A 12,796-nucleotide genomic window follows, 5' to 3' on the forward strand; every position below is an offset into this window, starting at 1 on the left:
GTCTGCAACCTGATCATCTGTTGGACAATATTGCACTTCAAGAACATGGTCATGAATGAGCTTTCTGATGAAGTGCATGTGTAGTTCAATGTGTTTGTTGCGCTGATGCTGGACTGGATCTTTGCATAGCTGAATGGCACTTTGATTATCACACCAAAGTGTGGTTGGATGCTGCTGCTCAAAGCCAAACTCTGATAGGATCTGACGAAGCCACAAGGCTTCCTTACTAGCCTCCACGGCACCACGATACTCTGCTTCTGCTGACGAAAGAGAAATGGCAGCCTGTTTCTTACAAGCCCATGTAATAGGTCCTGAACCAAGAGTGAAGACATAACCGGCAGTAGACTTCCGATCATCAGGGTCACCAACCCAATCAGAATCAGTGAAACCAACTAATAGAGGAGCTGCTTTGGCACTGTAATGAATCCCAAACTGTACTGTACCTCGAACATAACGAAGTATTCTTTTAGCTGCTTTCCAATGACTTTCACGGGGGTTTTGCATAAAACGAGCAACAAGGCCAACAACAAAGGAAAGGTCAGGACGAGTATGGGTTAAATACAAGAGTTTTCCTACAAGTTGACGGTATAAGGTAGCATCAACTTCAGGAGAAGTACAAGAGACTGAAAGTTTGACTCCAGACTGAAAGGGAGAAGGGGCTGGCTTACAGTCTTCCATGTGAAAATGACGAAGAATATCACAAGCATACTTGGACTGGGAAAGGAAAATACCGTCCTTGGATTGCAAGACTTGAAGACCGAGAAAATAGTGTAAGTGTCCTAAGTCTGTCATTTCAAATTTCTTTTTAAGGTTGGACTTCACATGGTTTATAAGGTTGGGATCACTACCAGTAAGAATAAGATCATCAACATAAAGAACAAGGATGATAAGAGAGTTTCCCACTTTCTTGGTGTAGACAGTATTGTCAGAATAACACCTAGAAAAGCCAGATTCTAAAAGAAAGCTATCCTTTTTGGCATACCAAGCCCGAGGAGCTTGCTTGAGGCCATAAAGGGATTTCTTAAGTCGACAAACAAGGCTGGAGTCTGTTTGTATGAAGCCAATGGGTTGTTCCATATAGATTTCTTCCTGCAAGTCCCCATGTAAGAAGGCAGATTTAACATCCATCTGATGGACTTCCCATTTTAAAGAGGCAGCAAGGGAAAGAACAAGGCGGATAGAGTTCATTTTGGCAACAAGGGAGAAGGTTTCAGTGTAGTCAATGCCTTCAACCTGTGAAAATCCCTTAGCAACAAGACGAGCTTTATGTTTATCAACTTTCCCATCTGGTCCATACTTGGTTCTGTAAACCCATTTACATCTAACAAGTTTGCGTCCCTTTGGTAGAGGAACAAGATCTCATGTATCATTTTCCAACAATGAATGATATTCTTCATTCATAGCTGCTTCCCAATGTGGATGGCCTGAAGCTTCTGCAAAAGTGTCAGGATCATGATTTACTGGAGCTTGAGCCAGTAAAGAAGAGGCTCTTTCAAACTGAGAACGTGTACGTCGCTGATCTGTAGGATCACCGGCAAGATCACCTGCTGCATCCCGAGTAGCACGGACCCATCTTGGAAGTTGAGGATCCTGAGAAGGTGGGGAGGATTATCATCCTCACTTTCATCATTTGAAAAAGAAATGTTTTCAAAAGTAGAAGAGATAGGAAGAGGTGGCACATCCGCCGGACTAGGCTCGCAGGCCGATTTATTTTCATCAAATTTTACAACTCTTCTAATGATAACATTTTTGGACTTAAATGGAATAAGTCTATAACCTTTTACATCTTCAGAATATCCAACAAGTCACTCTTAGGTTCTAAAGCTTTATGCTTTTCATCTGGAATATGGGCCCATGCTTCACTTCCAAAAACACGAAAGTGACTTACATCTGGTTTAATGGAACTCCAAGCCTCTTCTGGAATGATATTCTCTAGAACCTTAGTAGGAGTGCGATTGATTATATAATTTGCACAATTAATTGCTTCGGCCCAAAAACTAAGACTGAGTCCTTTAGATTGCAACATACAATTAGCCATTTCCTTTAAGGTGCGATTTTTCCTTTCAGCTACACCATTTTGTTGTGGAGTGTATGGAACAGTATGTTGCATTTGAATTCCATTTTCGGTGCAAAAGTTGATGAATGTGTTTTTAACATATTCTCCACCATTATCAGTTCTTAGCTTAAGAATTTGATGTCCAGATTGTTTTTCAACAAAGGCTTTGAAGGCCAAAAAAGTGTTAAATACTTCGCTCTTGAGTTTTAAGAAGTATACCCAAGTGCGTCTGGAGAAATCATCAATGAAAGTTAAGAAATACTTGCAGCCAGAGAATGAAGCAACAGGAAGTGGACCACATAAATCACTGTGCACAAGCTGTAAAGGGGCTGAGGCGTGCCAAGAGGCACGTTTGTCAAAACTGTCCCGATGATGTTTTCCGAGTACACATCCGGAACAAACACCATCTCTGCAAGATACCATAGGAAGACCTGTCACCATATTTTCTTTACATAGATGCTGAAGGGAGCGATAGTTTAAGTGACCAAATCGCTCATGCCAAAGTTTGCTGACTTCATCATTATGAGCAACAAATACTGAGGGAAGATTTGATGACCCAAAGTTGTGAAACTTATACAACCTTGTGGAATCATCAGCAAGACCAGTAGCTAGAATCTGTTTAGGATCTTTTAGATCCTTGATTACAACATCATGAGGTGAAAATTCAACAATTTTACCTTCACCTGAATGAGTTATCTGATATACAGATAGAAGGTTGCAGGATAAGGTTGGAACACATAGTACATCATTAAACTGACCATTGTCTAGATGAACAGTTCCAGTCCCTACAACATTAAGAGATCTATCATCACCAACATATATATTTTTGGTGTTACAATCATTTAAAGAAGAAAACATGGCTTGGTTTTTGGCCATGTGATAAGAGGCTCCAGAATCAATGAGCCACTCATAAGAATGAGAGGAAGAAGATACATTTAATGCATAACCAGACTGAGATGATTGACAACGACATGCAGAAAGTGCCATTCCGGAAGTTGAAGTTGAAGTAGGTTCCACATGGATGTTATGTTTCTTCATTGCGGCTTCCAAGGCTTCCATCTTCTTAAAGCATTTAGATTCTAAGTGGTCATCTCGATTACAAAAGTTACAATGTCTATCAGTCTTCTTCCATTTGTTTTTATTGGTCTTATCATTTTGCTGAAATGATCTTTCATTTTGAGGCTGAGTTGGTTTAGGACCATTCTTTTGAGGATATGACTTCTTAGGATTCTTTGAATTTGGTTGCTGCTGGGTGGCTAACGCTTTCGTGGAAGAGTTTCCAAGATTAAGAAGACCAAGGTGTAAGAGTTTTTCTTGTTCTCTTATTAAGGAATCACAAAAGGAGTCAAAGGAAGGGGCCTTGTAGTCTTTTCCTTGACAAATGAAAGCTTCCCTTGTAGAATGGAAAGTGGAAACAAATACAGAGTAGGCTAGTCCCAACTTAGTAAGGATGGAATAAATAAGGTTACCATCTTCTTTCTTAACCTTAACACCTTCCAAGAGATATCTAAGGGTCTTGAATTTGGACAAGAAATCTTCAATGTAAGAAAAATTATTAGGATCCAAAGTAAGCAACTCATTTTCAAGTTGATGGGCTCTAATTTCATTTTTAATCCCAAAAACTTTAGCGATTTTTTCCAATGCTTCATGAGGAGTCTCAAGTTCTGCAATATGGAATCTAAGATCAGGAAAAATAGACATCCCTATCAAACCACGTGCTTGATCTTGTCTATTTTCCCATTTTGCAGCCTTGTCTTCATCTTTTGATTTCTTCTCTTGGTCTGTGGCTATTCTGTAGAGACCTTTACTTCTAAGTAAATCTTCCATGTAGGCTATCCATTGGAAGTAGTTAGTGCTGTCAAGAATGACTTGGCATGGACTTTCCATTTTTTTTTTTAAACTGAAGCTGAAGACGCTGAAAGTAAGTGTTCTAATGGATAGATCTCGAAAAATTAGGCTGTTTTAAAAAAAACGGCTCTGAAAAAGGCTTCCGGATGAAGAAGTTATGGCTTTTTGAAAAAAAAATTGTTGAAGTTGCCGGCAAAGTGCGCGAATGTGCGGGAATGAAAAAAATCCGCCCCCACAAAATGGAGACTTGAACCCAAGACCTCTACTCTCTTAAAATAGCTTTGAACCAATTGATCTATACAAAAAAATTGAGAGAGAGAGAGAGAGAGAGGGGGGGGGGCCTCGGTTTGTGTGCTTGCCTTGAGAAAGCTCTTTTTCCCTACAAAACACAAAACACAAAACCCAACACGAATATGCAAAGAAAAACGAACCTTGCGGCTCGAAGTTAGCTTTAGCCAAAAAACTAGATATTTTAAAAAAAACCTCAAAGTTAGCTTTAGCCGAAAAACTAAATATTTTTCTCAATGTTTCTGATTTTCCGAGATCACACTAAGGTGCAGGGAAAAGAGCATACGCATGAGAAAAATCCTTCCTTTCTGTTTCTGATTTGCCCAGATCGCACAGAGTCGCAGGGCAAAGAGCATACGCAGAAATGAAAGGTATAGATCCGGTTAAAAAAAGGGGTAAATAAACCGAAACCGAAATAAGCAGAGAGAAAATAACAGTAAACTGCAAAAACACTGTATACCTCCCGATCTGAAAAATGACGCAGCTAGGGCTACCGGAAACCTTTTCGCGTGAAACGAAAGGGGTTCCTCACTGGAACAGATGCTCCGAACGCAACAGAGTAGTCCTCTCGGCCCGAAAGCAGTCAGAAACAGCAGATCTAGGAAACGACAGCCGCATGCAGTTCTACTGGCTTCAGATTTGGATCACCAACGGACGCGGCCCTCAAATAGCTCTGATACCATGGACCAATCGGGTGTCAAGCCACGGATCAAGTGTCGGTAATACCGAGGAGAGAATGAACCGTCGGATCACTACATATCGTGACCGTCGGATTGTAAGTTACAAAATGTACAACGGTAAAGAAACACACTTTACCTAACTCTATACCTAACTCTACACTAGACCAAGTTGAACTTAACTATATCCTATGTGTCGGAATATCCTAACAAAAACAACAAGTGGGAGAATGTTGGGTTGTGTTATATTCTTTCCACGACTAGCCCACGTAGTTAACCGAGGGGTTAGAAGGGGGGCGGAGCACCCCCTTCGTTGCGCTGATTGCGTAGCGAGGGGCGGTCACAGGGGGTTTGAGGGGTGCAGGTAACCCCACTCTATGGGGTCCAGGGCAGCGTCTCGGAAAATTTTGTTTTTGGACTTTATATTAGGTTGGGCATACCTACCTATAGTTTTGTGCATGATTTTTCGCACATAGTTTTGGACACAATGGTTTTCGGTCCATAGTATTGGATGCTTTAGCATGTATAAATATGTATTGTCACATTGAAAAGAACATAATGAAAAATCAAGCTAGTAGTCCCGGTTTTGGGATCCAGGGAAAAATCTCTGTGTATATGTGTTTTATGTATTATGCTCTCGCATTGTGTATTTTCTGTTTTTTTAGAATTTGTATGCAGGGAATTTCTGTATGGGGTTAAAGCCTAGTGCTAGGAGTATCCCTTTCTTGTAAATCCTTCCAAGGATTATACAATCGAACCCCCAATGGTTCTAGAGAAGTTTAACAATGGGCCAGTGACATGTTCATCCTTCTCAACCTCAACAATTACACTCTTAAGTCCTTAACATCATCAATCTCATCATTTGATCTCTCCCTTTCTCTGTCTCTCCTGATAGATTCGAATTACCCAAACTCAATCAATGTTTTGTATCATCATACCTTTGTCATTGTCTTCTACATTTGTGTTGATGTTATACTTATGTACACTGCTTTCTTTATATTGTTTTTGGCATTTCTAGGAGTTTCACTTGCATTCCCACATTTTATACATATTGCTTGTACTCCTCAATCCCATTGACCTATTTTTGTGGTCATTTGTCAGGCATTGATGTAATAATATTATCTTATTTTATTTTTGCCCATATGCCAAAGTCTACTTGGTAATGGATGTCTAAATTTGGCTATTTTTCAAAACACTTCCATGCTACATGACAATTTATAACAATAATTTATGTTGAAAATTAGAAACTTAGAAATGAATTTCTAAAAAATATGAAGTCTAAAAATGGAAAGTCTATAATTAAAAAGTCTTTAGTTAGTAGATCACCTTGCATCAATTGGTAATCAAATATTGCTGATGAAAAATTACTTACTATCATTAATCAATCATAATAGTTCAATCTTTACTTTATATTTTATCATTAATAATATTATTATTCTTATGATACTATTATATTATTATTAAAAAATCAAGTGACTCAATCATGGCTCTTAATAATGTTCTCTTACACTCTCATTATTGGCATGGCATATTCCTCTTACACTCTATTATACTCATTAAAGTACATCATAAAAGATTCTCTTACACTCAATAAAATCATGTCATAAAATATTCCTCTTACGCAGTCTTTAATGCATATGTTACACTCTCTCTTAAAAGCACAAGTTACAAAGGCATGCATACCTCCTTACTGGCATGAGTTACATTTCCTAAATGGATGTAAGTTACTCTCCCTCTTGGCATGTGAGTTACTCTTCCTTTGTGTCATGGATTCATTGCTCCTATATATATGTCTCATTCTTTCTCCCCTCACTACTTGTACATTGTGAAAGACGAATTCGAACCTGAGAGAGTTGGAGAGAGTTGAAGAAGATTGTTAGAGAAACTTGGAGTAGGTGCAAAACTTGGTGAGCCAAAGTCGATTTAGTGCTTTAGTGTTTCACTGTTGATTCAGTTAAAAGGAAAGTTGATTCAGTGTGTGCATTTGTTGTTGCTACCAGTGATCATCATGCTACAACTTGTTTAGATTTCGGTGAACTTAACTATTCTCTTGATCTCTCATTGTACTTCGTATCTCTTCTGAACAATTGATTTCTAATAGAAAAGAATTTGATTGGATTTTCCCCTTTGGGTTTTGCCCTAGTCATTGGACCTAAATTCTTTGTTTCATTTTGTTCTTGGTTGTCTTCTATTGTGCATTTGATTTATGTTCTATCTCCAATTGTTTATTTAATATTGCAGCATAAAAAAAAATTGTCACAAGTGATTGTTACAGCATAGAACATCAGAATTTCAACAATTTATTTTATATGAAAGGAAAAGAATAACGCTTTGTTTAACAAGTCTCATTTTTTTTACAAAACTCTGATAATGTGATTTTTACCGAAAGTTTTCTTACTTTTCAAGTCTCGTCATTTTAAATTTGTCAGCCAACATAAAATTTAACAGTAGATGAAAAGTGTTACACTTTTCTCTCTTTCACGGGTATATTTTCTGTTGAGTTTTGATCAAAATCAGACCAAAAATATTTGAAATAACAAATTTGAGTTGTTAAATTTGTACAGACTGAGTGCCACAAGGGCTTTCAAAACTCTGAATCCATTCAAAAAAACACTTCAAACTTGAAAGATAACAAATGCACCAATAATGATATCACCAGATTCCAATGAAACAACAAAAATGTAGAGCAGTGAGATTTCACCGAAATGAAACACTCCAAATATGGAGGCGGCATGCCCATCCAACTGAAACATTTTCCAGGATGCATAGATTTTTCCAGGACGCCAAATGCACCAATAATGATATCACCAGATTCCAATGAAACAACAAAAATGTAGAGCAGTGAGATTTCACCGAAATGAAACACTCCAAATATGGAGGCGGCATGCCCATCCAACTGAAACATTTTCCAGGATGCATAGATTTTTCCAGGACGCATAGATTTTCTCTTTTATATGGCATGTGCACTTTGCAATGCAGATGTGCATAGAAACATAGTAGCAAAATTTGAATATTATATCAGATGATTCAGTTAAAAAAACAATTAGTGCCAATTTTAGACTTGCTCTATATTCAATACGGTATGCATTGAGTGGTTGTACCGTATGCATGTAACAAAAAAAAAAAATTCTAATGCTGCTCCAATACAAAGTAAATATTTCATAAATTCAAAAACATTTATTTTGGTTTCAGAATCTGAAAAAAATAATTTGCTACGTGTGGATTGGGTAATTTAGTTTATCTTTACAGTTTTTAATGGTTTTGTCAAAAATAAATACAGGGGTTTTGAGCTGTTTTTCCAGCTATATGGGTAAGGCACGGATCAAACTATGAGTATATTATCAAAGACAGTCAAAACTAAGGTCCGCGGTATAATGAAAATTTGTTTTAATTTTATACTCGAATCTTGCTACTATGCATAGAACTGCCATACAAACATCAAATTGCTAATTGGAACATAAAGAATCGATTCCAAGATCATTAAAAGTACATTTGAAGCAGTCCATAACTCACTGTTTGTCAAATTTCACTTAAAGCATGGATAGGATAAAGTACGACCTGGTTTCCAAAGGCTTCTCAAACAGTCAAATCTCTTTAATATTGACCATATCAATTTATAATTAAGTACGATCATGTTTCCAAAGGCTTCTCAAACAGTTAAATCTCTTCAACATTCACCATATCAATACATAAAACAGTACCCTAAACACAATGACATCTCCATCCACCACTACAAGATAGTCATATATATTATATACAAAAAGTCCAATACATTATTAACTAAGCTGGCAGTAGAAACCTTTAACAAGGATTCTATCAACTCATTTTACTGGTCCTGTTTCAGTATTCTGATTTGCAGGAATCCATCCCTGCCAGCCACAGATAGTATTGAGTCAGAAAGCTGTACCACGAATAATCTAATCCAAACAAAAATGAATGATGCAAGCAATATCCAATCTCTTCGAATACTTTAAAGTTTCTCTTCAAGAAACGTGCGAATGACTTCCATATCATGTAGCGCATTTCATTAAAGAATCGTTTTTTTTCAATGTCAAGTATTCAATTTAACAAGTACTCCATTTTCAAAATCTGTGATGTTATCCATATCCCATTGTCAACTTGCAAGGGCGACATACGAAAGAAAGATTAGAAACTTCAAGTAGAAAAACTGAAAATAACTATAGGCATAAAAGTTTTAAGATCTGAACTACCTCTGATAACCTAGGTTACCAGATAGGTTAACTTACCTTAACACACAATTTTCAGATAAAAACAAACCAACAAATTAAACGTCTTCCCAAAGGTCAAGTGTGTATAGGATAGCACATAACGTTTTAAAGGCTCAGAAAACCTCCAGATCCTTAAACATCATCGAATTACGATGCTCTTCTGAGTTGTTCCGGATCTGCCTTGCTCACCGTTCATAGTTGATAAACATTAAAAACGGCTTTGCATATTCTCGTGTTTCAATCAAAATTGCACGCTAATATGTTGTATTTTTTAATATTATTGTTTCATGAATTTTGCCAAATTCTCTCCCTTGCAAGCCTAGGTCTTTGTACTTGTGATTGTGTCCACACCAGAAGACCAAACAGGGGTCTTCAGTGAGGGATTCACTTCACATTAATTTTGCCATGTGCCCCATTGGGGAAACGAGAGTTTTGAAAACACACCTTCCAGAAGGATTAAACTTTCCTGGAGATTTTCTTGGTTCACAAATATATTTCGCGTCGAGAACCACATCCTTGTCTACTCTCTACAATTGGAAGTGTCTGATTAGATTATAAAAAAAAAAGGGCCAAGTTTCAAACAATGAATTGCCAGGCCAATTATGCTGTATTGCGAGCTTTAGGGTTAAAGTATAAAAAGAAAACATATAACAGGCAGGCTAAGTTTGTAATAAAATTGAGCACTATGAACCACCCATCATCAAACAATTGATCGCAAGTAGCAAAATCTAAGCTAATAAAAAAAATTATGTAGAGCAAAATAATATTTTTTATGTATAGCCAATGTTTTAAAACTCCAACTCCAGTTTGGAAACGGCCGAGGGTCGGCTCCAACTTCGGTTCGCAAAACCGCCGAGGGTCGGCTCTAATACTCCGACTCGGTGTCGACTCGGCCGATTTGATTTCAGTGACTCAGTTGTTGTAAAAAATACATTAAATATTTATTTTTTTTAATTAAAAAACATAATTTTAAAAATTTTCATTCATGTTTCCAAACACAAAGCTTTAGAATATAGAGAGAAGACAACAAATGATCAAAGTAGGCTCATGAATATATCTATCATATCAAAATGGCACCCAGTGCATTGTCCAGTGTCCAATACATACATGAATGATGATATAGAGATCACAAGAACACATAACCAAGGAGGCTAAAAATGGCCCCTACAACAAAAGTAAATTGTGAAACATCACTAGTCACCAGTACTACTGGCTACTGCTAGAGGAGCCAACATCATTTGGCTCAGACTCTGAATCAGGGTCAAACAGGGAAACCCATGGCTCCTCCTCATCATCATCTCCAACTGCAACTGTAGAAGTGGTAGCAGGCTATGCAGTAGTTGCACATTAAAATAGACGAGATATGCGCTTTCGTTGTGGTTGAACAGAGGAAGTGCCTGCAACTGAAGGACTTGGGGCTGAGCCTGACGCTAGTACAAGTGGATCTGAATTCAACTGAACATTTTGTTCAAGTGATGCCTCTATCAGTAAATCCAAATCAAGATCCTCATCAGAATCAAACTCTGTTGGATGACTCTCCACTACCCAATCTGATGTTCGATCAATATCTTCCAACATAATGGGATCTGAATCAGGGCTTTTGTTCAACAATTGGTTCCGTCTGAGCCGGAGGTTGTATTGGACATAGACTAGATCATTTAACCGTTTTTTATCTAAGCAATTTCTCTTCTTCATGTGAATCCTCTCAAAGACAAACCCATTGCGCTCACACCCAGTAGCACTGCAAGTTTTGACTCAAAATACGAATTGCAAACCTCTGCAATTGAAGACAATGGCTACCAAAAGCCTCCCACCATTGTGCTGCAAAAAACATAGTAGTGTAATGAGTTAGCTCAACAAATTATATCCAACTTTCAAATTATAAACAATTTAACAAAATAAGTATTAAGAATTTGAAAATTGAGATTTTTCTTTCCCTGGCTCATTCGCTTCCCTTGCAATCTTTGCTAGGTTCTTGCCAAAGGTACCTGTGGCTTCGCTGAAAGTTGTGACATGTCGATGTATCTCCAGCTGATCACACTCCAATGGGATCATGCGATCAATGCAGTCAATCAATCCATCTCTAACCTCCCCACCCAAAGCTCCTGCCTCCAGAAGCTTTATAATGAAACTGTGGGTTCAAAAAATACCCAACTACATGTATAGGGCAATGGGGTTGATTGTTCCATCTTTCATTAATGATTGCCCAAATGGGCCCATGCTTAGCCACTCTATCCTTGTCTGCCCTCTTTATTTGCTCCTTTGCTTGATCCATAGCCAACATTTCCCCATCCACCAACCGCAACACCTTAACCAGTGGCTCAACAACCTTCACAATCTTTGCTGCCTTTTTCCAAAATATTTGTTCATTAACTTTCTTTTTCAAATCTTTCCCTTCTTGTTTGTTAGACCACTGGCTTTGATTCCAATCATCACCGGAAAACATCTTTTGCAAGTTTCTATGTTGTGAAAGCATAGATTGTAATGTCAAAAAATGTGTTGCAAATCTAGTGATGGAAAGCCTAATAATATCTCTACCCCCTGTGTGTCTCCTCATCAGGCTCAAAATCCATGAATAATTGTAGATAAATTTTGTTATGCTTTTGGCATAATCTACAGTGTTCTTGACCCAATCTAATTTGCCAATATCCTCAAGCATGAGGTCTATGCAATGTGCAGCACATGGGGTCCAAAAGATGGTTTTGTGTTTTTCCTCTAACAGTTTACCAGCAAGAACATAGTTAGAGGCATTATCTGTGATGACTCTAACAACATTAGCCTCCCCCACCTCCTCAACAACCTCATCCAATAGCTGAAACAACAATTGTCCATCTTTCACCCTATCAGATACATCAACTGATTTTAGAAACATGGTTCCTTGTGGGCAAAAGATAAGAAAGTTTATGATGGCACGGTTCCTTTGATCAGTGCATCCATTTGATATGATGGTACATCCTATTTTTTCCCATGAGTTTTTGAAATCTTTCAAATACTCATTAATGGAGGAAATTTCTTTCTGCAAATGATGCCCCCTTAACTCATGCATAGTAGGGTCTTTGAAGCCCTTTCTAGCAGCAAATATGGCATCAAACATAGGCTCATAATATGGTGAACGGGAAGCATTGAAGGGGATATCAGCGTCATACCACCATCTAGATATGCAATCACAAGCAATCTCCCTCAATTCTTTCTTCTAGTGGTCATCTAAAGTGGGCTGCAAAGTTCTACTGGCTTGAGGACCATGTGCATCTGATGGAGAGGAGGGTGTGACAGTGAAATAACTTTTGATATTCATATCACCCTTCTTTTTCATTTTACCCTTACCCTTTTTTTTTGCATTGGATCCAAAGAGGGAGGAACATAGCGAAAGGGGTTGGATGCATCAGTACAAAGGATAGAAGAAGAGCCCTCAAAATCAAAATGGGGGTTGGTAGCCGTCATTTGTTGTATACTCCTCTTCCTCCCAATTTCAGCCTATATTTCTTTTTGCCTAGTTTTTTCTTTCTGAAACTTCTCAAAGTTATTTAACAACTCTAGGAATCTCCTCAATTTATGGTGATTCACATGGACTAATTTAGCCTCCAATACCTGCCAAGTGTTGTTTTAGCCTATGAATGCCCCCAAAACCCTCCTTAATTTTTCTATGGCAACATTTGCAATGCATTTAATTATCAACCATATCACCATATGCCCAAGCA

General features: G+C 37.9%; 1 protein-coding gene across 1 annotated transcript in view; it reads right to left on the minus strand.

Annotated features, from left to right (window-relative positions):
• Nucleotides 1-8,448: 8,448 nt before the first annotated feature.
• The window catches only part of ACD32.1 (alpha-crystallin domain 32.1), a 77,988-nt gene continuing 73,640 nt past the window's right edge, over nucleotides 8,449-12,796 (minus strand). Inside the window, exon 6 of the mRNA XM_089453296.1 lies at nucleotides 8,449-8,738. Coding sequence (XP_089309422.1) covers nucleotides 8,696-8,738 — 43 coding nt within the window. The 3' untranslated portion in view covers nucleotides 8,449-8,695. The remainder of the gene's footprint in view (nucleotides 8,739-12,796) is intronic.

Source organism: Pinus tabuliformis, chromosome X (assembly GCF_031772625.1).
Source record: "Pinus tabuliformis cultivar Carrire ecotype Pingquan chromosome X, CPIR1, whole genome shotgun sequence".
NCBI lineage: Eukaryota > Viridiplantae > Streptophyta > Pinopsida > Pinales > Pinaceae > Pinus > Pinus tabuliformis.